Below are 25,312 nucleotides of genomic sequence, written 5' to 3'. Positions count from 1 at the left end.
CTGATGCGGCCAAATATACCAAGAGAAAGTACTAAAATTATCCTTTTGTACTTAGTATTTTTAGAATTAAAAAATAAATAATGTAAACTATAAACAAATAACTTAAACTTAACTGAAACCATGAATGTATCTTTAAAATAGTCAATATATTTATTTAAATGTATATAGTTTAATAATTTCTGATTAAATACATATATCACATAGCTCATAATTTTTAGAATTAAAATTTTAAAAAGCATCTACATTTGCGTAATTTTTTTTGGTAAAAAAACATTTTTATTCCAATCAACAAAATAATCATTTGGTAACTTAGTTAAATTGCAAAACTTAAACCCACTAAGAAACTTTGAGTGCACAGAATTTGTTATTCAAGTCATAGAAATCGTCTTCAGGTTCTGCATCCTTGACCAAGTCCGCATTGGTATCTGCATTAGACTCCTTGGCTTCCGCTTTCCTGGCCGCCTGCCGCTGCTTCTTCAATCGCTTCTTTTGTATCGCCTTCGCCGCCGACTCATCCACCTCCACTTCCTTCCAATGTGGAATGAACTCCGCACACCAGTCGTACAGATAGCAGTAGAAGTCAAACATTAGCTTCGAGTCGGGCAGGAGGAAATTCTCGATATGATAGCGAACATCCGTGCGATTTCTCAGAAGATCGTACATATTGTAGAGAAAGGCACCGCAGAATAGTTGATTCATTCGCGGACTTGGCAAGGGCAAGTCTAGGAGGGCGTTGAGCCCATTGAGTTGATAGACCACAGCCTGAAATTCGGCAAAAGCATGAATAACGGTCGACGAGTACAGATCGAACTTCTTCTTGAATATTTCCTGCATGTGGAAGTGTGGCAACAGGCGTTCTTGGGTCAAGTAGCAGTCCGATTTCGGTACATGCGGCATTCGGTCTGGCACAGGAAGCTCCAAAAGGGACGGCTTAATGCCACGCCTGATGCCCTCGGCGGCTTCCTTATCTCTCACGGAGCGTTCCTGCTTCAGAATCTTGCCAAACCTCTTGTGGAATGCTTTTACCTCCCTCTCCGCTGGTATGGTAACATCAATTGTTCGCAGAACAATTAAGCCGAGGAGCAGGGCGTGGAGGTGCAGCTGATCGCAGTGCTCCGATCGATGCAGCCAGTATATTATCGCTAGGAAGTAAAGCCGAAGATCCTCCGGCAGGTCTTCCAGCTTCCTGAACAACTTCTCCGTCTCCACATGCGGCAAATTCGCCTCGAATATAAACCTCAAGTGTCGTGCGTCTGGACAAGAGGGTTCAAAGGAGTACTCGGGCTCCTTCTCAATGGGCATCTTCAGATACTTCACATTGGTCACCCGAACAGCTCGTGTCAGGTAGGTAAACTCTATGGGCAGTGGATTTCCTTCCTCATCCAATTGTGGCTCCGTTTTTGCACCCTCCACATGGTGGAGCAGGGAGAACACATAATTCAAAATGGGCAGAGCTAGTTCGTTTGAATCATGGAAGGGAAAGTGCTCAATCTGCGGATTGTTTATGTACTTGCGCAGGTGTATAAGGTCCACAAAATATCTGGAGAGATTTGCTGGGTACAGTTTGTCCAGAAACCATTGCGGGAAGAGAAGAGTTTTATCCTCCACTTCCACTTCTTCTTCTTCATCTCCATCAGAGTCTACTTCCTGATCTTCGGCAGCCTCCTCCTCTTCGGCAGGTTGGTCTGCGTTGGCATCTTCCTCTTCAGAAGCATCTCCATTCGAGTCCACTAAATCGTCTTCCTCGCTGAGTTCCCCCTCACTTGGCGGCTCGATATAGGGAAATGCATTTTCATAATGCTCCTTGAAGAAATCGTAGGCATGGCACAATTCATTTGAGTAACCCGAAATGGCTGCATGGACCTGGGACACCAGAGAATCTCGTTGACTCTGCAATGGATTTAGGAATCTATATAAAGGTTATTCCTCAAAAAATATTAGGCAGCAATCAAACCTTTTTCAGCCTAGATAGAACCTTTGCTAGGGCCGTCTCAGCTGTTTCCTCCTTCAACCACTTGAGGATGACTTGGATGCGCTTCTGCTGCTGCTTCAGCTTGCGACTCCGTCCAGCTTTGCCCATTCCGACTGCAAAAAAGTTTCGGAAGGCGCTCCTGGCTATGTAGTCGTTGCCCAGGAGAGCAGCAAAGAGCGGCAGTTTCTCCGCACTGAGTGTACCGCGTCCGCAGAGATGTGAAACTCGGTAAATGCAGCAGTCAAGGTACTTGTACGTCTTGGTATTCCCCTTGGGCCTATCCACCTGGGCTGGCGCTTGAATGCCCCCCACAATCTTGTTGGCCTTGGTGCGCTTCTCCACATGTTTGGCCTCGTTGCGCCGCAGATCCCGGGACTCCTGATGGGCTTTGCTCTTATCCTTCACTTGTTTGGTGAGCACCTGCGCATCAGAAGTGTAAGTAGCCTTGGGACATGTGGCAAAAGAGCAGATTTACCTTCACAGTAAGCGTGATGAGGGGTATGTACTTCACATTGTGGATGTAAAAATCAGAGTCGTAGGAGAGCACGGGGCAGTTGAGCTTTCTGGCCAGCGCCGCCAGCTCATCGTCCGCCTCAAAAACGCACCGCATCACAGGCACGCCACAGTCGCGCACTGCATCCACGAACACCTCTTTCAGGTGCAAAGGGAAGAGAGTAATGGAGTCAGTCGGATTGATTTTCTTGATCACCGAAATCTTGCCCCGCAACCGAGTGGCCACGGTGCGCAACTTGCGCTCCTCATAGCCACCATCCATCAGTACGTATGGCCGGATGCTGCACTCCGCCAGCACCTGGAAGAACTGCACGACCGCCCGGTAGAAATCGTCATAGTCGCCGCCGAACGCAGAGTAGCTGCCGGTCACATCTTTGTACAAATTGCATGCCAGATTGTCGCCATCTATGACCAGCGCCGAGGAGTGGAGCTCAAAGGGCTTCAGATAGATCTCGGCGCGCTGCGCTATGTAGCTGGTAAGGCCGCGAACTCCCATTGTTTTCCCCGAATCTTGTGGAACCCTGAAATTTGTTTACTTTCTGATTTGGGCGAGCGCGTGGTAGTGGCAGTGCTGCCAGAAATTCCTGGCCGGAGTTGCTCAATTGCAGAAAAAATAGCTAGAAAAAGTTTTAAGATTTTGGCAGTGCAAGTGCCCCATAATTACCATTTGTTATATATTTTCTTATATTCCGATAGGTAAAGTTCATTATAGTTGTACAAATATTTTAATAAATATAAAATATTATATTTTCAGTGTTATTTAAACGAGCGTCGAGCTTGGAATGGCTTTATGTCTTCATTTAGTAGCTAGATCTAACATTAAAATAGCTAGCAGGGCAACACTAATTATAGCACTGATAAAAATACTAGCTAGGGAAAATTTAAAAATACCAAATAATATAATTTAAAATAGCGCTGATTAGTTAGCGTTAAAGTGGAATAGTAGGATATACAGATGGGGTTCTTACATTTAAAAGTATCGCTCATATTTGAAAATACAAACACTCGTCGGAAAAATATGTATACTTTATAAATATACAGAGGTAGTCAATAGTATTTACACAAATGCACGATTATTCGCACATCCCAGCTTCTTTTAGTTGTTATTCTTGTATTTGTCGATCCATTTTCCTAATTTTGTTTGTATCGCGTAACTTGATCTATGCAGAAGCTATCTAAAGAGGGATACGAAAGATAACGGTTCATAGGATTAATGCTAAAAGCATAAGATAATATGCCTATTTATTTTGGCCAATTCCAAAGCTAAATTTTATACTTATTAATAAAGTAAATTACGAGATTATGGCTTAAATTGAATAGAATTAAATTTAGGGTAAAACCAAAATATACGTATGTACATAAGTACGACACTTTACGTTCACTTATTCTTTTGCCCTTACCAATGTCCTATAAACCGTTATCTATTCCATTCCTTTTTGTGTTGCTTCTGCATAGATCAAGCTACACGAAAAAAAAAAAATTTTAGAAAATTGGTCAACAATAACAAGAATAACAAGAAAGGAAGCTAACTTCGACACGTTGAAGTTTGTATACCCTTGCAGATTGCAATTGGATCACTAAGAATCGAGCCATTATGGTTAAATAATTGAAATTATTCGAATTAAATTTCATGCATTTTTGACTGAGTTGTGAACCTTTAAAAATTAGTTTCTTGCTCATTTTTGTTTAAACAATTATTTAAAAATTACAGGTAAGTATTAAAGCAAAACTAAGTAGGCAGTTTTGTTAAGCTTAGAATAACCCACTTAGAAAAACTTTCCGAAATGAATGTCATGCATTTCTGACTGAGTTATGAACCTTTGAATATTAGTTATTTTCCCCAAAAATAAATCGAACCATTTTTGCAAAAATATGTAAGGGGTACCATCATTAAAATTCTAAAAAATTTAGAAAAAATGAAATTGAAAAGAACCCTAAAGGTAGTATGCAGTTTTGTTAGGCTTAGAAAAGGAAACTCAGAACAGCTTTTATTAAAATAAATCGCACCCATTTTTTAAATTTAATTGCAGCAAGCTGCCAGGAACTGAAAGCGGGTGCCGAAGGCGAGACAGAGAGCGTTGGCAAGGAGGATCAGGACAAGGAGGAGCAGAAGTGGACCAAGTGCCACCAAGACCGAGTCGAAACCACTGGGAACGACCTCCGACATTCCCACATGCCTCACCTTTTCTTCTTTTATTTATTTAAAGCTGAAATAAATAATAAACCTTAAAAAATGTCTTATTTTTGAGTTATGAGGAGGATGCGGTTTTTTTTGGGTGGGATAATTTAAACAGGCTCAATGGAAGGGCATTCTTGCGGTGGAAAATGAAAGAAACATCAAAGCAAAATAGCTAGATGAGCATCACTGACAGTTAGTGAAATGTCATTTTGTCCCAATAATGCAAAATATCTAGATGCGCATCACTGACAGTTAGAGAGATGCCATTTTGTCCCAACAATGCAAAAAAAAACTAGATGAGCATCACTGACAGTTAGTGAGAAATAAATGCAAATAATGCAAAACAGGTAGTTGAGCATCACTGGCAGTTAAAGAAATGCCATTTTGTCCCAATAATGCAAAATAGCCAGATGAGCATCACTGATGCAGATGAGCATCACTGATGCAAGTGAGAAAATTTTTTAATTCAATTTGGCCGCTTTCCAAACTGGGGTAACAGGCGAACAGAAACCAGCAGCAAACAACTGAAAACTGGTATAAACTGTTATAAAAAGTCCAAGTTTCGAACCTTATGGGAGCAAGCGAAAGTCAGCGGAGACTCAAACCTGGCTTCTTTCCCAAAATACAACTCTGTGTTGTCTGCTCTCTTCTTTTCTGGACACTTGCTATCCCTCTCTGAGCTGCCTGCCCAGAGTTGCATTTTGGGAAAACAGCCGTTACTTTCGCTTGCTCCTAAATGGTTCGAAACTTGGACTTTTTATAACAGTTTTTAGTTGCTTGCTGCTGGTTTCTGTTCGCCTGGTACCCCAATTTGAGAAATGGCCAAATTGCATAGAAATTGTCCAAAATTTGGATGGGCTGCTGAAATTAATTTTAATTTCTCTAGCTTCAGTTGCGACTTAAATTATTATTTATTTCCCCCGTTAATTGAAATTTATAATATTTAAACAATAAAAAATAATTAATTTAAATATTTATTTATTTATTTAATTGATAATTGGTATAAACTGTTATTAAAAACTTAGGGCCGGAAATAATAACTGGTATAAACATTTATATTTTATTTTATGCATTTATACCGCCGGCACAGCCAGAAAAGGGCATCCTGGACGAAAATAGGATCTAGATTCGAAGGAAATGCGGTGGCAATAAGTAAAAAATTTGACTCAACCATTTTGAACCATTTAAATTTTTATTAAACCTTTATTTCGGCGTATTCTAATTACTTGAGCTAGTCTAATGAGGAAATATACTTGGGGCAGACACACTTCTTATTACTTTTATGCTTGGGCTTCTTTGGTGGATTCTCGGTTGGTTCAACCCGATCCAACTCAATCTCATGGGGGTGGACATTCTCGTTGCACTTGGAGGTCATAAACTCAAAGAAGTCGATATTTCGGACGTGGGAGTAGAATTTATCCTTGAACTGGAAGTAATTTGGGTACACCTTGTGCTTCAGCATGGCCATGTAAAGACTGAGACGCTGCTGCTCCATAAACAACCGTCGTCGGTGTTCTGCGTGACGACTCTTCCAGCTGCGCTTGCTTATTTCCGATTGCATAATCGAGCGCAGCCGGGGATGGAGGTGAAAAAGAGCAGCACTATGAGAATATAAAAAATCAGTGTCCTACTTGGTTTATCTTACAACTCACTTGTTAAACCGATATCGCTGCTTCTTGAACTGTATCGTATCAAACTCCGAAACGAACTGGTGAAGCCGATCGGTGTTGCCAAGTTGCGCTGGTATCTCCACAAAGATCCTTAAAAAAGCTCTGATCAGAAGATACACGCTTTGACATTGAAAAACATACCTGGAGTTAAGAATCAAGGGGAACTCAGTAACCGGTGGCTCCTTCTTATGGAGCGGAAAGCGCGGAAACTTTTCCATATCTTTGTCGACCCAGTCGTAGTGATTCTTCAACAGGCTATTTACCGAAGTCAGTGCACTCACATCGATAAAGTAGTTGCCCGCACAAAAGTTATATTGACCCAGGGGCGGAACCGAAGTAAACAAGTCAAAGCCTAAAGGAAATCAATGGATTATAACATTCGGGATGAAATAGTTCTCCCACCTTTCTTTTGGCATCTCGAGTTTTGAGTTTCTACAAAGTACTTCGTTCTCCATTTGGGACAAAAACAGTTGATAAAACTTGTTACCGTATCTACCCAATTGCGAAATGTGAGTGATAGGCTCTGGTCAAAGTTAACTTTCAATTTAATATCATCTCTATAAGAAATTGGAATTAAATAATTGTCAAATTCAAAATCGTAACAACTTGTATCGAATGTTCTGATTCTGCACTTTGCCTTTTATCAAAATTACCTCTTGTTTTGTTGTACTTACTGAATACGTGTAAGTCCGCATTTTGCATTCTCGTTGCATCCAGGTTTTTGAATCTGAGTTTGTATGGTAACGTTATTTTTATGTATCCTCAGCATCAAGTTGTCGCCCTCAATCTCCACAGCCGTAGGATCAATCACAACCGATTCCGATACCTCTTCGGATAACTCTTCGGACTGTCCTGGTATCCTCGCGGTCTTTCGTATGCCCGGTTTCGTCCATTCATCTGAATCGGCTTCGGATGATAGAAAGTCCGAGTCCTGCCCATATTGCTGAAACTCTCCTTCCGAAGGATCCTTGAAAACGCGAACCCTCAGGTTGTCGCTGGTGAAGATTGTGGTATCGAAGCTCAGATCCACGTTCGAGAATTTGATTCCTGCATAGACCCGGTGGTGTATAAAAACACTGTTTAGCATGTATGTGATATAGCTCATGTCGTGGATGATCTCTCCCTCCTCCTCTTCCACCAAATAATCGGTCATAGAAGCCAATTTAGGCGTCGTCGTTATGCTTGAGGATTTAGACACTAAATCAATTTCGACAGGCTGGCTCACACCATACGACAGGCCGGTCGGGTTATTTATGTAAATGGTTTCCTTTTCTTTTTGCTACAATATCAAAAATTAAAATATATATGTTGATTAATATTAAATAGAAAGACGAGTAAATGGGAAAAGATTTGCACTTTGCAAACCTTGAATAGAACCCACCCTTTTTTCTGGAGTATCTCTGTTTAGATGCGAACTGCTCGAACTAATCTCTAAATCGATTTCATCCACTTCAGTGCCAGGGTCCCAGCCGTCAATGGTGCCCGAAGTGATGACAGTACCGTCACTGTGGTAGCACCGCAGCTCCTCCAGCGACCAGACCATCTTGACACCATCGTCGCGCATCGAATACGCCTCGTTGGCGAAGTAGTCGTGCCACTCGCTGTTCCGGAAGGGCTTGCCACACCAGATACTTCCGTCCTGCTGCATGTGAACCACGCTGCCCACGGAGGTGATCAGCTTTAGGTGGCGGTAGCTAAGTTTGTACAGCTCCATAATGAACTTCAGGAAGTTCATCTCGAATTGGACACTGGCGAATAGGGCGGCGGCTTGCTTGCTCTTGGCAGTGCGGCTTTTCCTGTCCCCCGCAATAGATTCCTTGGAGACACGACTTTGCTGGGTCTTCTTGGAGTCCGTACTCTGAACCGAAGGTCGAAGCACATTGTCTGCCCCACCCGACTCTCGGAAGGCGGAGCTTGTCTTTGACCGAAATTGACGGCACCTGCCCTTTTTCTTCCCGTCTGTGGCAATGGGATGGTAACTGCTGTAGGTGGATTGCGTGGAGCAAGCGTTGAGAAATTCCGAGTTCTGATCCTCCTCCTCCTCGTTGTCAGCCTCCGTTGAGCTATACAGGTGGTATACCTCGCCGTTGTAACGCATGATCAGTACGGTGTCGGTGCTTTGATAGAATACGATTACACAACCGAAGGGTGTGCAAACACGCCGGCTCTCTTTCAGTTCATTGTCCTGTTGGATGTTGGAAACCGGTCAGTAGTTAGTAAAAATATATCTTCATACATCAAATCTCATGATCCTTTCATTTCTACTTCTTTTTTGAACGCCCAATAGCCTTACCTGGTATTGCCACATGTGTTCCACATGGGTGTCCTGGCAGAAGGTACTCAGTCCGTTCGGAAAGCTCAGAACCGCTTTAGAACACTCACTATCGCTGGCCAACGCCCGAACACTGATGCCGTTCTTGGACTCGATCCGAACACAGCCATCGGCCGCCAGAGCGTCGATCGGGCTAGCAGCACTCCGGAAGTGCACCTTCTGACCACCGATCTCTAGCAAGAGGGTTTTGTTCATCTGACGGAAGTTCCACATCTCCTCGTACAGAATGATTCGGCCTTCCTCGAAGAAGTACTTGGAGGTCTTGCACTTTATCGTCTGCAAGGTGTCGTCCAGATTGTAACCCTTTAGCATGGGGTGGTCTTGACCTAAACCCACTTGAAATGTCTTAGATTCCGCGCTTTGCAAGTCCTTCGTTGCCACACTAGAGTGACGGTTAGTTTTGATTGACTGTACGTCTTGAAGCATCGAAGGTTTTTGGCTTATGGATCGGTTATCATCCTGTTCCACCTTCCTGTCCTTCGACAGCTGACCTTTGATCGATCGGGGTCGGACGAAGATGTTGGAGTTTATTGGAACACGAACGTTGTCCTCACTGCACGCGACCATAATTGTATCGCTTATGTTATTGTTATCATTATAAAAGCTCTGGTCTGCGGATATATGGCTTCCGTTCATATCGTTAAACATTTTCGGGGTGACAAGGTCGTTAAGGAACTGCTCCATTTCGTACAGTGTAAAGTCCCGAAAGCAGAGACGCGTTGGAATCACTATCTGCTTCTCATTCTCGAAGACCTCGTTGAAGGTCCTCCGGAAGGTGTAGAGCCGGACGTTGGGATGCATTTCCTCCACGCTGAAGTCATCGTATTCGTTCACAAGCTGAAGGATGCGCTGCGTCACCGAGTCATCTGTGAGATACAGCTCGGCATACTTCGGCAGCCATATAAGCTCTAGTTCACCGTGGTACGGTTCAACGTGCAGTGAATGGCTTATGTAGCCTGTGGAGAAATAGCGTCGCAACAGGTTGTACTCCAAGCAGCTGGAGTAGACGCTCTGCATCACGGACTGGTCCATGTAAGAGATCAAATTGGCCAACAGGCTGTTGGCCTGCTCGACGAATATGCGTTCGTTCTTTGCCAGCTTGACCAAGCTTTTAAAGGCATTTGCATATACCTTCACTTTGTCCAGCACTCGGGTTTGAACCGACGGCGTTGGGTTGGCCAGCATCAACACCTCCTCTTCGGTCATTAGATCCCGAGGGTTGCCGAACGTGCTCATCATTGATTCCAAATACAGGTAAATGGTTACATCGTCGGCACGGGCATTCGGCATCTGGCTCTTGAGATAGTGTCCCTGGATGCTGAGCGACTCGACCATGTGAAATGTTTCCCGCATAGACAAAAGGGGGTTCATCTTCACGTCGATCTCATTATAGGGCTCTACATAGTACATGCGATACCATTCCCGGAGGGTCTCCAAGTCGTACATGTACCAGCTCAGTTGGTCGAACACATCATCAGTGAACTTGGATGCCATGCAGGCGGACATTTGTGGCAGTTGTTGTTGGAAGATGCCCACCGGCTTCACGGCAGTCCGCTTACGCAGTGAGTGGATGTCTCTCTGGATGGCCGCCAGCGTCTCCTTGAGCTGCACCACGCGACGGGGTCGCGGCACAAGAAGATCGTAGGCGCTCTCCTCGGGCAGAAAGTGGACGATCGCTCGCAATGGTTGTTCGCTGGCTAGCAGCATCTTGTAGAAGTCGTTGTCCATACTCCCTACGATCAGGATCAGGAGCTTGGTGAATACAGGATGATCCCTGATGTACTAGAGGTAGGACAATTGGTTAGTAATTAGTAATAAATTCCTAGTGCCCTGTTGGGTAAAAATTTTTCTTTATAATTTTAATATTATAACAAAAACAGTCATGATATATGGTGGACTATCTACAATTGCGTATTCAGATTTTCCTAGAAACGGACAGACAAAAGTAATCAATGTTGATGCTGACGAAATTGAAATTGAATCGTAATAAAAATTGTAGGGGGTCTTATATAAAATTACTTAAACTTACCACCCGCCTGGACGCCGGCAAACCCTTGCCGACTTTGTGATGCTCCTTTGCCGTGATCGACCTACAGTTGATCTTAGCCAAGTGCACCTTGTCACTGGTGCTTTTACCAGCTTTTGGTTTTGCTGTTGCCAAACCCCGGCTTGACTCAGTGACATCCTTTTTCTTGGTCGCCACTGGCGTAAGGTTCTTCAGCTGTGCTGGAATATTCCGTTGCCAGTAGCTGTGTAGGTCGAAATTCGCCTCCGCCTCAATGTCCTTAGTTACCTTGTCGTACTCGGCGACACAGTCGCGAATACGCATCAGGGCAACGCTCAGTCTATCCACGGCAGATTTCACCGATCCTGGACTAAAACTATGAGTACAGGCTGGGAGAAATTGGGGAGGGTGCTCACCCAGTGACCTTAACCTGGAGATTCGCTGGTTTTGATTGTTTGCTTCTTCGACTTCCTTATCCAAATCGATTACGAATACTTCCCGACGAGTACCGCTGGCCACGCGCTTCACAAACTCATCGCGCACAGCCCTCAGTCCATTGTCGTAAAAATTGACACAGTAAATGTAGTGGCCAATATCCAAGGAGCCGAAAGATCTGCGGGTTCGTCGGCTGCTTCGCAGAGACTTTTGCGCAAAACTCATTGTGTGCAAAGGGCTATAAAATATACAGTAGTAGTAGAGTATCGACAGTAATGATTCAAGCAGGTGAAACAAAACTCTAAGAAAACGACTTTTGGAAAATGTAAAACATTACAATACGCGTTGGCTTTATTTATGTAAAGTGTGAACTAGTGGAATTCTCACTCACTTTGAATATGTGGAGGAAGTTTAAATTTTTAAACTAAACAATAAAAGGTATTAGGTTTCTAGGATCAATAGATCTGTCAGGATCGTCACATTTAATGCTTGCGTTCCATAAGAACTCCGACAAACTGGTACAGATACTGTGATGTCATCAAAAAGCTTTTTATTTTATAGAACAATAATAAAGCGTGTGTCTTTAAAGATAATAATAAATAAAAGAGAAATATTTAAGCTGAACCATATTGGGTATACGCCAATAGCCCGAAAATGATTCCTAAGCTCTTATTGAAACCAATTTTTAATTAAAAGTTTGAATAAAAGTGTTTTTTATTTATTAAAATGATATTATTTAAAATAAATGTTTAGGTAACTACTTACTAAATGGCCGATTCTATGTACAAATGAAAATATGCAAATAACTAAAGTAAATTTCGAAGCGAAATGTACAAACGCGAGATTCGTTAAACACAAATGTAGTATAAGCTGTATGCCATGATACAATACAAACTTAAAGCCTCTTTTAGAATATAAAATAAATAAAGGACAAAATTAGATCGAAATAAACTAGCAAATAAATTAAAAATCGAATCGCAAACTTCGAAATGCAGTCACTGGCAATTAAGTAAAAGTAGGCAAAGCTAATCCTAAGTAACCTAGCTTATATGGCAGTGAAAGGCTATAAATAACTGGCTCTAAACTCGTTATTGATCACAATACATTTGGAAAAAGTTTTGGTGTGGCGTCAACAGGAACCATATGAACCCCAGAATGCGTTCTGCTTCAGCTATCATCGCTGGACACGAGGCACTCGCTCAGCAGCACGTTCCTGAGGTCGTCCATGTCGATCCAGTCGCGTCTCTCGTTCCGGATGGACACGTGCCGGATGCAGCCCTTGAAATTCTCCCGCGCCATCAGGGACCCACTGGGAGCAATTTCTGCAAGCCAGGACATTGACAAGTTAAATACTTCTGTGTAAAATCATGTGGCTATGCCATAACTAGTTTTACCTGGCAGCCCGCCTATGTAGAGAGGAGAGCGTGTTTGCACCTTCCCTGCACTTTGCTGGTTTCCCACGCCAATCACGGCTGGCAACTGGTCGATGCGGAGGACAATCTGCTCGCCGTCGTAAAGGGCCGATATGTTGTGCCACTTGTTGTCACATAGAGCGTACTTCGTGGGCAGTGCAGACTCCACACGCATGGGCACTCCATCCCCGAGATCGCAGGAGAATATTATCTATTAAATAAATGTAATTAAGTTGTATGTAATTAGATAAATTAGCGTTATTTATATAAGATACTATAAGAAACTATTTTTAAAGGGCTTGCACAACCAAAGACCAATATAACAATAAGATCAGTTACACGTTACGATTGTTTTGTACTGATTTTCGAAAAACTTTCTACTTAGCAATGCTGCATTTATATGTATTCAAGTTAAGATTAATACCAATTTAACAGCTTACATTGCCATTGAGTAGCTCCAGAGATAGGGCAGGATAACCCTTGGGCTCTGAGACACTTAGCAGGATTCCCGATAGTTCCGACGTCCGGAATTCCGTTTCTAGATCCAGGTATTTGCCGACATTAAAGTTTTTCTCTGCAAAGACAAATAGGTCAACATTAGAAATCATCATAATACCAAACTTCCTCAAACTGACTGTAAATTGCGTATGCATCGCCGGGAAAGTAGCTGCCCCTCTCCACAGTGGGGAAGCATTGACCCACGTTCGAGTGCTTGCCGGGACGGGCCAGGTCCTGGGTACTGTTGTTGATGCTGACTCGCCGCAGGCAGCCCTTGAAGGGCTCCAGGCGGACATAGAGCTCCGAGGACACCTTGACCGGTGCCTGGGGCAGTCCGCCGACCAAGAGCAGCTGCGAGGCGCCAATCTTCTTGGGCAGCTTCATCTGGGCGGAGGTCTTTTGGTCTGTGCGTCCAATCTCCACCGACATGGTAACCTTGCGGTCCTGACAACCCACCGTCACCCGATGCCATTCGCCGTCGTTCAACTTGGCCGTCAGTTGGAGCTCCTCGCGCCGCCGACCGCGTACTACCAGGACCAGCTGCCCGTCCTTGAGGATGAGGGCTACGTAGTGCTTCGGCTTCTCCTTGCTGCCCGGGGACAGGAAGAGCATGCCGTTCGGATAGAAGGAGCGGAAGTCGAAGCTCAGGTGGAAGTTGCGCTGCCAAAAGTGACGCTCCGGCAGCTTCAACTGGGAGTAGCTGTAGATGTCGTCGCCGAACTTGAAGGCGTTCGGTTCGTAGGAGTAGCTGCCGATCTGGAAGAGAGTAACGTGATTAGGCCCAGATCTATCCCAGTTCGGATTGGAACTCAACTCACCGCGACGACTTTGTGTTAGTTTCTGAGATTTAAGCGTAGCATCTTTGCCGAGTGAGAGAACTCACCCAGCGAGTGTGAGTTAGAAAATAAAAACTTTGCCATGATTTCTGTTCGATTTTCGTTGTTATAAAAATGTTTTATTTGGTAAAATGTGATAACAATTAAATGTCCACGTTGCAGTAAGCAAATGTTAATTGTATAATACAGTAATGAAAGCAAAAACGTACACAAAGCGTTGATGAGTGATGTGTGTGATCTGAATATGGCGAGTCTTACGAATTAAGGTGAGCTCTGGAGCGGGCTTATCTCTAAGCAAACATGTCGTATGAAATATTTACATCATAGAGCATTTCTTAAAAACTATGAATAGGTGCTCCCAGAAGCTTAAAACGATCGTTTACCGGGCTTAAATGTATGTAAATCAGCCAGCCCACAGGAGCAGGTGCAGAGGTCTTTGAAGCGTCCCCTCTGAGCGTGCTCTTGTGGGCATTTTCCTGAAGCCTGAAGCTTAATGCTAGAACTGAGGTTATATCTTTGATGATGGTTGGGCTATTATATTAATCCACATGTAGACCACATAGAGTAGCTTGTTTGGTTAGATTTTGTTTTGTTTTAGGCGAAATTAGTATACAAATGAGCTTTCGTGAAGCGCAGCGCTTGAAGCTTTTAGCGTAGTCGCTTTTGACATAATTGCTTAGCAACTAAAATCCTATAAAACAAAGAGAAACGGTTGAGTTTAATATAGTTAGGCAGCCACATATTTACATGCATCAGATGGACAGCGAAACCCCGATCCCGTCTTTAACCCCATTCAAACCAGGCCCGAGAAGAAGAAGGCTCTAGCAACTTACCCGCTTGCAGCCCTCGGGCGAGGCCGTGAAACTCTTCCCAATCATCGGTTCCGTCTTCAGCAGGACATCGTAGAGTGCCCCCTTGAGGCTGCCCATCAGGGGACCATTGCGGCCAATCTGAACGTTGGCGAAGGTCAGAGCGTCGTTGAAGTTCACGGTTCGGTTGTTGAACACCACGTCTCGGATAGCTCCCTCCAGGTTCACGAAAGTGGGTGCCAGCGGGGTGTAGCTCTCGTGGGGCGGGGCTCCGCCTATATAGAGGCCACCCGTGTCGCGGGGCAGACTGATCACCGTCGGAGTGCCGGTCAGGCTGCGCACCTCCTGCAGCTCATCGTCCACCATCAGCTCAAGCTTCCGGCCCGTCTTGATCAGATTCACCACATGCAGCTCGCCATCGTTCAGTTGGCTGAAGTTGGAGGACATCTTGATGAAGCTGCGGCCCGAGTTCACCCACACATGCAGTTGGCCATCTACCAGGCTCATGGAGTAGTTGCCCTTGATGTCCTTGGCATCGTAGTCGGCCAGGACCTCCGGCGGATAGGCGGCCAGGAGGAGCAGGCAGTCCGGTTGCAAGGTGCGGAACACCAAAGCGGTGTTTGAGCGTTTCCGAAGCGACTGCGAGGGCAGCTCCAGGTAACCGTTGCCCGAGAAGCCAGCTCTGAAGGAGGATTGCCTTTTAGAAAGGAATTTACATCGAAATGAAGTAACTACTCACTTGGTTATCATGTCCTTGCAGGAGGGCTCTACGCCGTAATAACTAGAACTCTCTAGGGGATCGTAGGTCTCCCCATTCACCTGGACATCCTTCATGCATCCCAGGAAAGGATTATCAGCTCCAGGAGCTTTCGTAGTGCCCGAAGTGAATCCTATGTACGTAGTTAGGAAAATAATTAGTTCAATGTAGTTCGGCTTTGAACTTCTTGAAAGAAGAAAGGTGGCTTTCATCTAACCATACCTGGTGGAACTCCGCCCAAATAGTAAACCGCCTTGGACAGATCCGGTAGCATGTGAATGTTTACTGGTAGCGTGGGAGCTCCTGAAACAGGACGATCGTTGTTCACACGAAGCATTCCGTTTTCCGTGCTTCGTTTGGCAGAGAACTCTCGTGCGGCCTCTATTTTGATCCACTGACCCACATTGTACTTCTTGGTGGTGTTGATCTCCAGCTTGGACTCGTCGCCGTAGTCGATGCGGAACATGATCCGACCCCGGCTCAAGGTTACCGACACCGAGCGGTTCTGTTGCCAGGAGGATTAATCATTTAATAACAATTGCAATAAAAAATATTAAGTACTTACGTTCTTGTCATCAACCGCCAGGAACAGTAGGGCATTCTCGTCCAGCGTTCGGAAGGTCATCTGCACGGAGAAGAGATTCTTTCGGGTCGGTCTGGGTCGGGTCTTCATCAGCTGGGCGTATCCTAGGCCATTGAAGTGACGAGCCGTGGATGCAGCTGCCGACTCCCTTGCCCCAATCATTGCTCCCCCGCAGCTTCCCTCGCTCGTTACAAAGTTCCACAGCCCCAGGGGCTTGTTGTCGACCTCCACCTGGTGTACAACCACATTGAGTCCCGGCGTGAGTTGAAGGTCCTTCGAGGCGAAGCCACCCAATGAGATGCGATCGTGGCGAGACTGGTAGAAGCGTGTGTGCTCCGTGTCCGTGGAACCAGTCATGGTCACCGGAACGGTGGGGGTCAGCTCGCCGTAGTTGTTCATCCGGCGCACCATTAGACTGCCCAGGTTAAGCGTCCGATTGGCCTCCACGTGGAACCAGGCATCGTCGTACTTGGGGTCCCGTGTCTGCACCACCATGGGATGTGTGACCGTGGCAGTTGTGCCGCCGAGATTCCATACCAGGCGTACCCGCCGCTTGTGCAGCTCCAGAGTGATGTGGCGGCCCTCGCTTCCCTCCAAATGGATCAGCGGGGAACTTTCGAGATGATTGGCCAGGGCAAAGCTGAGGCGGAGGTTGTTCGAGGTGCTTAACCCGTAGGAGGCGGGCAGATAAGAACGACTGCATTTGGGTCCCAGGGACTCCAAAGAAACATCAATCTGTAGGAAAAAGAAGAAGGTAATTAAAAATGTAATTGGACTGCAATAATTGTGGAGGTTCAATGGCTCTCAAAGTATTTTAAACTCACCGCTTCCGCCGCGTGTCTGGCCTTGGCAATCTGATCCCTGAGCTGCTGCAATTGCTGGGCCATGCTGTTGTTCCAGACTTCGAACTTCGCCTGCTCCTGGTCGGCCTGGCGTTCAAGGTAGCTGAGGGAGACATTGGCCAGCCGGAGATTAGTCTTGGTCAAAGAAATATTCTCCTGGGCCATGCCCAATTTGATTTCCCAGTCCGGTTCCAGGGTGGAGAATGACTTGCGCATGTTCTGGATAGATTCCTCCATCTCCTTGGCCAGTCGGAGCTCTGCTCGCATCTGCTCCCCGGTTCTTTCGGCCAGCTCTAGGCTCTCCTTGGTCTGCCGGCGGGCAGAGCTCTCGGAGAGGCCCTGAAGTTGACTGGAGATGTTGTTCGTGCGCAGGCCACAGTCAAAGATGGTGGCTTTGATGCCCTCCACCTGCTGCTCCTGCCGGTGGAGCTTGTCCTTCAGGACATTGGACTTGTGCATCTGCTTGAGGGCTTCCTGCTGCAGCTGCCTTGACCTGTGCAGCGAATGCTTGGCTCGATCGATCATAGAGCTGCCGTCACTGGGATAAAGGGTCCTCTGGGCCTCGTACACTCGCTCCTTGGCCAGGGCCGAGGCCAGTCGTGCATCGTTGATGGCCTTGGTTATATTGCTGTGCGCCGAACTCGCCAGCATGGCTATGCGGGCTGCGTTCCTGGTAGGCTGAAACTGCCGGGCGTATTCGTTGGACCGTTCCAGGAGATGGTTGGCGTGCTTCTCCGCCTTGGGTAGCCAGTGCTTTCGGACCTCCCGTTGCTGTTCGGCCTTCACGCCCAAGGTGGTGTTCAGGAGCACCCGCGATCCATCCAAATGGTTGAGCTGTCCATTAAGATCTATCTGCCGCTGGAGCGTTTGCCTCACCAAGCCCTCGCCACGCTCTAGGTAGCCCGGATCGGTGTGCTCCGAGATGAGCTGGTTGAGGTCATTCAGCTCCTGATAGGACTCGCCCACGTGACCACTCAGATTGCGTACGTGCTCCAGAACGTCCTCCGCCTCGCTTTCCACCTCTAAGACACGATCAACGTGTAGTCTTAGGTCCACTACGCGATGATTGGTCTGGTTGAGGTCCCGCCACAGCATCTCCAGGTGGCCACTCTCGTCGAAGGCAGCATCAGAGGCATTGCCCATGGCGTAGTAGTGGCGCCAGGCACAGTCGTTGGTACTGCGGATTCCCTGGACCAGTTGGTCGTGCTCCTGAACAGCCTGCAGGTAGAACCGGGCCTGCTTTAGGGCCGTCGGCAGGCTTAGGTGCTGGGCACTCTTCCCATAGCTCCGAAGGTCGGAGAGGGTTTGAAGGACTTCTGCCCGCACCATCCCGGCGTCGTGCCGCTGAACCAGGGCATCCTCCCGCATCGTTTTGAGGGCAAACTCACGCTTGCCAATGGTGCTCACTGCCTTGCGAGACTGGAACTTCAGATTCTCGGCATGGGCATCGAGCTTTAGGATGCCGGCGGAGTCGTAGTCCTTCAGCAGTCGCCTGGTCTGGCTAAAGTCCTGCTGTTTTTCATTCCACTCCACGTAGGCTTTCTCGTACTCGGATAGCTTGCGGTACGGAGCAGGGATTCCGGTCAGATCCATATTATGCATTCCGCGACGCAGCTTGTGCCCCACAAGTTCCACATAATCAAGGAGCAACAAAGTGCAATTGTCGCAGACTGGAATTAAACAAGAATTTAGTTAAGCTAAATTAAGGGGGGATTATTATCTAGTTACCCCTGCAGCCATTATCCACCAGATGGTGACGTTCCGCCTGACACTTGTCGCACTTAAGCCCAGTGACACCTTCGCGACAGTAGCATCGCCCCGTCTCCGGATCGCAGCCTTCGGCCCGGATGCCATCTGGATTACAGTTGCACGGCTGGCAGCTGCTGTTGGGATACCGCGTAGGATCGCCAAAGTATCCCGATTGGCATCGCTCACACAGCCGGCCGGTGTAGCCGGGCTTGCAGACGCAGCTCACCTCGCCGTCCCAGACATTGCAGCCGCGGGCGAAGTTCCTGTTGGTCTCCGGGCAGGGGCACGCCTGGCAGCCGTGCTGGGAGTTCGGGTCGCCGTAGAAGCCATCCGCACACTGCTGGCAATGGTCGCCGCCGCTGTTACCCCGACAGTTCTATAAAAGATGTTGAAAAGCGGTTTATAAATCTGCAAAGTTAACTGGCAAGGCCAAGGAATTGGCTTACCAAGCACACGCCCGTTTCCTTGTCGCAGTCACTGCTGCGACCATTGCAATGGCAGGGCGCTGCTCTGCCTATCAAGTCCTCGATGAATACACTCTCCACAACGGTGGTGTTGCGCCAACGGTAAAAGGATCGTCCTGGGTCCTGGCACGACAGCCCATCAAAGCGTTTGGGGCATTTGCAGCGCTCCACGCCCTTGGCTATAAGATTAGTTGAACCTTGGATGTAGATTGCCGCATCCATGTGGACGTTTTGCAGGCTAAATGAGGGAAGATGATTAAGAGAATGCATGTGTAAAATACACCTGTACAAAACTTACACCACCTCCTGGAAATCTGCAAATGCAAAGGCTCTTATGAAGACGTGCCGTATATTCTGGAGGGCCGCCATGAGGGTGGCCCGATCCACGGCCTGGTTGGTGTGATGGTACTTCCAGTAGGACTCGTGTAGCGGCACTTTATGCGTCACGTTAAGAGAGTATTCAAACTCCTCGTACTCGTAGAAGTCTAGGAGTAGCTTGGAGTGGGCGTGCACCTGCACCAGAGGATACTGGCTCAAAACTTTGCGCTCCAAAGGCTTCTGGGCCCCCGCCGTGATCAGGGTGAAGTAGAGGAAGCCGCCATAGCTGCTGGTGCGATCTCCGTAAAACTGCGGTGGCAGTTGGAAGTAAAGCGGGTGGTAGAAGGGTCCGTAGGCTCCGATCGACACGTTGCCCGTTGACTTGGGCACCAAGCTCAGGTCGTTCATGCGCTGGATCTCCGCATCCTCGCGATGAAAGCTGCTGCCCGCCATCTGCACCACCACAATGTACTCGTAGTCGGCTCCGGGTATGTTCTGTGGTCTTATCTGCTGGATGCTGAGATTCCGTGACTCCGACATGCGGATGTGGCCCCAGGACAGGTCGCTCTGCTCACATTCCCCGGAACGCCCGAAACAGTAGCAGCGAGTACAGCCCTCGGGATTGAGGGCCGAGAGTCCGAAGGTGCTCTGCATGCATGTGTCGCACTTGAGACCCACGACGAGCGACTTGCAGGGACACTGGCCATTGGAGTCGCAGGCGATTAGGCCGTCCGTCCGTGTGAAGGAGCCCTCGACATCGCAGGCACAGCGGCGGCACTCCGGGTATCCGAAGTAACCGACGGCACAGCTGTCACATGTCCTGCCCGCGTAGCCCTCCCGGCACTGGCACTGACCATCGCTAGCCGCGCATTGCTGTCCAATGGAGCCGATATGGTCGCAGTCGCACTCCCTGCACCCCAGCCGGTTCTGCCAGCCCCAAGTGCCTGGCACACACTGGCCACAGCCCAAGCCCCGCGTGAACTTTGGGCAGATGCAGCGGCCGTTGTGCGGATCGCAAACCTGGCCCTCCGCCGTGCAGGCCGAGCAGCGCTGGCAGCCCTCGGTGCTGAAGCCAAAGAAGCCCTCGGTGCACTCGTTGCAGTGCTGGCCGCCTACTCCGATCTTGCAATCGCATTGGCCCGTCCACGGGTTACACTCATGGCCCCGGGATCCGTGGGGATCGCATCGGCAATCCCGGCAGCCGGTACCCTCGGTGAGGTTCCAGTGGCCCGGCCGGCACTTGTCACACCTCCTTCCGGTGACATTGGCCAAGCAGGCGCACTGACCCGTGCGCTTGTCGCAGTCCGACGACAGGGATCCAATGGGACTGCAGTGACAATCTGAAAGAAAAAGAGTTAATTGTTGATAAATAATGCGTTTATAATCAACAATCTAATCAATGCATCAATGTCGAGGCTAAACTGGCTGAATCGAAGCAATTAATCCCTTTCTGTGAGCTTTCCCCATCTTGGGTTACTGGGCCACGAGTACGTCATTGTCAGCGGCAGCCAACTAACTGCGCCCCAGCAGCCACCAACTGTTGTTGCGCTCAGAGCCACCAGGCCCACTAGCCGGCCAGGTAGTCATAAGCTTCCTCCGCCCGCCGGTTGCTGGGTTTGGGTTTGTGGGTTGCGCGTAGGCAGCGCCTCCGAGTCCGCCCACATTTGCATTGGGTTTCCTATTCGGGCGACAAACGACAAATGCGACGACGGCCCAAACGGACGATGGACGTGAAAAAAGCTGTGGGAGACGACGACGACGTCGGAACAAGCCAGACAAGTCTGCCCGGCGTACGAATATGTGGAGGGGGAACGGGGAAGGAGGCTCATACGAAAATAAATTCATTCATAAATCCGGTAAAACCAACGCAAAAACACTTTTCAAATTGATTGCACGATCTATAAAAAAATATAGCTAAAATATGGGCAAAAAAGTGCATGCAAATTTCAAAGAGAGTTGGCACACTTCTAGTAAAAGCGGACTTTTGAATGCTCTACAAATACTGAAACGTCTAGATTCATTGCTGATCGAATGGTCATATACGTAGTCTTAAAAGCATGAATATATGAAATCTGAGTTCGATATATGGATGTAAATTGAGAGGTAACGCCCTTCATGATATATTGACAAAAATATCCACATAATTTAATTTCGCAAACATCGTCAAGTTTGATACATCGAAATATATTACACTTGACGTTAAAATATCGAAAATATGGATAACATATCATTTTTTAGTCCATATACATATTTTCTGTCAGATGATTTGGGAGTTGGGTTGGATCATTTATTCCACAAACTATTTTGAAATACAAATAAAAGTGCTATGCTAGCTAACATGCTTTTGTTGAATTATAGGGTATTCCCAAACATAAACAGCTTAGCACGCGACACGAAGTACGATAGGTGATAGTGGACCAGCTCCATCGCTGTATTCGCCGTCTTGGAGCGGTGAGGAGTGGGATACGGAGAAGGAAGCTGTGCCTCAAGGCACTTGGCATATGACTGGGACTTGAGGACTGACTATAGTGCAGCTGTCAAGTACTTGCCAGCGTTTGGGATTTGCATTTTCATGAATGAAAAGAGTGGCGGAGAAAGGCCTGCGACTCCTTCAGATGAGGCCACCGATGCAGAGTTCAATCAACTGACGCCATTCAGATGTTTCGCCTGGGCAAATGATGTCATTAAGGCCACAATGGGAATCACGAATGTTTACCCCTTTTTTGTTGCCTGGTGATTTTGTTTGGAAATGCGTTTGTCATGCCATAGTTTGAGAGTCACTTGCACGCCCACTAGAGATTTATTGCGTGGGTCCTGAGTCTTTTCCCATTCGGTTGTTAGTCTCTCAGACTTTTAGCTTTATTGACAATTTTGTTGTCTTTGGCTTCTTTTTTTTTTTTTTTTGTTTTCCGTTTTCTGTTTTGGTTCCCCCTCCTTCGTACTCGTGTCTGGTGATCGCTAGACTGGTCCCTGTGGTCAGATATCTCGTGTGTGGGCCGCCTTGAGGGTACTTCCGTTCGCTTAACGGTCTTCGACTCAAATATGCGTAAAATTTTAAGGTTCCACTTTGCATCTGTATGGGCGGTGATTCTTAGAGGGTGATGGATCGTAGGCCAGGGAACGGAGGACAAAGATGAGATCTCAGTTATCATTTAGACACGAACAACCATTAGTCTCGGTTGGACAGTGGCCTTGGAGCCTGTCTTTCACGCTGCACAACCTGGCGTATACACAATGTGTTCACCAATGCCCAGCATGACTGGCCATTCAACACATTTGGCCACAAATCAAATGCAATGCAGTGCAATAAATTAACAATCAAATACTAATAATTCTAAAAATACCAGCGAATTGACAGTTTAATTGCAAAGTCTCTTATTTTCTAAAGTAAAGGACTGAAGCGATTGCTGAAAAACGACAGAATTCAAAGCTCACTTGTTGAGTCTCAATATGGAGCATGTGTTTTGTGGGCAACATAACTTTTGCTACTCTTGACACAACATAATATTGATTAAATGATTTATGGGCCTGCTCACTGTGTGCTTGGACAACGTTGCGTATGCGCAATACAACAAACAACAAAAAAAGGAATTATATAGCCAAGTTACTCGACTATGAGATACTTCTTGAGATACAGCTTACATTGAGCCACTCATTAGGTAATCTTGAATATTTCTCTTGAAGAATTTTATTAAAGTATTGTTTATTGCAAGTATTTTCATTGAAGCGAAATATTTCTTAGAAATTTTACTTCTTATTATATCCAATAGATATTATCAAAAGTTAAAACCAAAATAGTGAATATCCCAAACCAAAAATGATTATCTGTATTCGTATCTTCAACACTTCCACAGGCTATAAAGCGGCAATTAAGCGTCTGTAGGCAACTGCGATAAAAATCTTGTGGCAACACGCTGACTGGCTGACTGACTGACTGACTGTATTAATGAATGAATGAACGAATGAATGAGGCCTGCCGTCGATTGAGTGATTGACTCCCTGGCCAACTGACTTACCAACGATTTATTTATTAAATTACATTTGAAATGTCCAAAATGAGGGGAACAAATGTAGTTAGCCAATTTTGTTGTGGCTCCCATCGCCTTGTTAGCCGCCCACGGCTGATCCACATTTAAACCGCTTGGGGGAGCGAAGAGAGAGAGAGTTGTGAACGGGGGCAATGAATGGGAGGAGGACCACCCGGCTGAAGTTTGCCAGCACTCGAATTTTCGCCGTTTTCCCCTTTTTTTCTCTGCCTTAGTTAATTAACCCGTTTGCATAAATTTCGGTCCGGGCCACCAGCGGAAGGCACAGCCACAGAGTCTTGGACCAGACCAGTTCTGCTCCTCGACCGGCTGTCGGGGCATTATTTATGCTTTCTTTGATCGAACTCGGCCCGGTACGTCATAATAGTCGCAGTGAGGTCCCAGCCTCCTCCTCCTCCTCCTCCTCCCCAAAACGCTCGACTCAATTGTTTTCGTGCGCGTTGTAAATTAATCGAGTATTAAGTTGGCCAGGAAATAGTGTTTGACTCCTCAATGGCCACGTTCTGGCCCCACTTGCCCCAGCGCCTGATCGGTAATGGCGGGGAGTATTTGAGAAAATAATAGAAAAATTAATTATAGCATTTTGTTTTCTTTAATAAACAGTTGCCAGTGTCCGCCTGCTGGTGTTTGGATCAACGGCGCCCGATAAGTGGCGGCGTCTATTAAAGTGGCCACATTAAGCTCGGTCTCGTATGCAATTTATAAATTTCTGAGCCGTGTCGGTCGAGCCGACTTTATGGAGAATTGAGTTGGCTTGATGGGGAAAACGTGTTGGAGATTATTGGGGCGGCAGTGTGATTGGTATCAAATGTGTTTAATAAAATATATATTAGAACGGAAGTTAAATTGTTTTGGAGATGCTCCAAATTACTGGTTGATGAGGTTCTGAATTACATTATTGAGAGAAAAAATTGGAAAATTATTTTTAAATAGGAAAGGCAAATTTTAAAATTTAATTACATCGCTTTTGTGTCTTTTTTAAGCGTAAAATTTGCAATCTTTAATCAATATTTTAGCAGAAACTTTTAAAACGTGAAAAATAACATCATAAAATCGATCAAAGTGCAGGATATTTTGCCAAGAAATGTTTATAGCTCACTCTGAATAGCCTTTTATCATCCCACGATCTAAACGATCACAGAGGCCATAAAATTCTTCAGATATTACCGACAGAACGGGCATTAAAATTTAAAAAAAAGTACATGAAACAACTTGAGGCAAACACTTGTAAACTGTTTAGGCTAATGTGTTTTTTGACCTCAAAGCTATCTGCGTTTAATAAAAAAAAATAAAAAATAGCAAATGGGCTCTAAATTTATTTTATGCAATTGTAAAGAAAAGTAAGCCTTTAGGTTTTCTCAAATATTTTAGGTAATAAGATATGCACCTATTATGTAGTTAAACTCTCAGTAAGTGCAAGGAAAGGCCGCCAACGCTTAATTTAAACAAAAAAAATACACAGCACAAATTGGTGTTTCCAATGGGGTGCGCCTGAAATTTGGCACGGAGATCGGTTTTCTGGCCATGCGAATGTGACATTTGCAAAATGTTTTTCATATTTTTCATATTTATGCTGCCGCAGCAGTGCCCGTCGAAGACCAGCACGGCAATCTACTTCGTCTGGGTCTTGTAATTTATGTTTCCTGCATTCGCAAAAATGTTTTCTTTTTTTTTTTCGGTTTGTAATTTACAAATTTTTCGGGGCACTGCTCATTAGTCAATGACACGCTGAAAATGGCAAGAGATACTTTTGGCATATTTAAATGCAAATTAATGTGCCATTCATTTGTGGTAACTCCCATCCATCATGCTGCGAATAGTTTGACAAGCATTGGCAAAGGTCACTTGCCACCTCTATATTTGTGTGAATTTCACAATCTTCAATATGAATA

At 46.2% G+C, this 25,312-nt stretch overlaps 3 protein-coding genes across 7 annotated transcripts in view; all 3 read right to left on the bottom strand.

Annotated features, from left to right (window-relative positions):
• Positions 1-269: 269 nt before the first annotated feature.
• Positions 270-3,070, bottom strand: ast (protein asteroid). The gene is made up of 3 exons (XM_017166481.3): positions 2,448-3,070; positions 1,955-2,392; positions 270-1,890 (listed from the first exon to the last, which is right to left on the bottom strand). Exons 1-3 carry the CDS (start codon positions 2,979-2,981, stop codon positions 337-339), a joined length of 2,526 nt encoding a protein of 841 aa, XP_017021970.1. The 5' UTR covers positions 2,982-3,070; the 3' UTR covers positions 270-336.
• A 2,777-nt stretch (positions 3,071-5,847) lies between these two features.
• On the bottom strand, positions 5,848-11,396 carry ms(2)34Fe (male sterile (2) 34Fe). The gene is made up of 9 exons (XM_017166425.3): positions 11,088-11,396; positions 10,696-11,036; positions 8,628-10,448; positions 7,716-8,519; positions 7,009-7,613; positions 6,737-6,891; positions 6,476-6,686; positions 6,317-6,424; positions 5,848-6,265 (listed from the first exon to the last, which is right to left on the bottom strand). Exons 1-9 carry the CDS (start codon positions 11,329-11,331, stop codon positions 5,896-5,898), a joined length of 4,659 nt encoding a protein of 1,552 aa, XP_017021914.1. The 5' UTR covers positions 11,332-11,396; the 3' UTR covers positions 5,848-5,895.
• Positions 11,397-11,846: 450 nt separating this feature from the next.
• wb (wing blister) overlaps positions 11,847-25,312 on the bottom strand; it is a 67,741-nt gene continuing 54,275 nt past the window's right edge. For 2 of the 5 annotated variants that reach the window (XM_017166444.3, XM_070283811.1), the window contains exons 5-16: positions 19,355-20,714; positions 19,039-19,294; positions 18,572-18,968; positions 16,826-18,513; positions 15,984-16,736; positions 15,641-15,923; positions 15,401-15,551; positions 14,686-15,343; positions 13,154-13,772; positions 12,959-13,092; positions 12,501-12,729; positions 11,847-12,428 (exon numbers count right to left, since the gene is read on the bottom strand). In XM_017166444.3, the coding sequence (XP_017021933.1) occupies positions 12,274-12,428; positions 12,501-12,729; positions 12,959-13,092; positions 13,154-13,772; positions 14,686-15,343; positions 15,401-15,551; positions 15,641-15,923; positions 15,984-16,736; positions 16,826-18,513; positions 18,572-18,968; positions 19,039-19,294; positions 19,355-20,714 (6,683 nt within the window). In that variant the 3' untranslated portion in view covers positions 11,847-12,273. Of the gene's footprint in view, positions 12,429-12,500; positions 12,730-12,958; positions 13,093-13,153; positions 13,773-14,685; positions 15,344-15,400; positions 15,552-15,640; positions 15,924-15,983; positions 16,737-16,825; positions 18,514-18,571; positions 18,969-19,038; positions 19,295-19,354; positions 20,715-21,417; positions 21,549-25,312 lie in introns of those variants that run through there. The other 3 variants (XM_017166446.3, XM_070283812.1, XM_070283813.1) reach the window with 2 other exon arrangements.

This window comes from Drosophila kikkawai, chromosome 2R (genome assembly GCF_030179895.1).
Source record: "Drosophila kikkawai strain 14028-0561.14 chromosome 2R, DkikHiC1v2, whole genome shotgun sequence".
Lineage (NCBI taxonomy): Eukaryota > Metazoa > Arthropoda > Insecta > Diptera > Drosophilidae > Drosophila > Drosophila kikkawai.
Note: the sequence above shows the minus strand (reverse complement) of the source record. Positions and strands in the feature narration are given on the sequence as shown.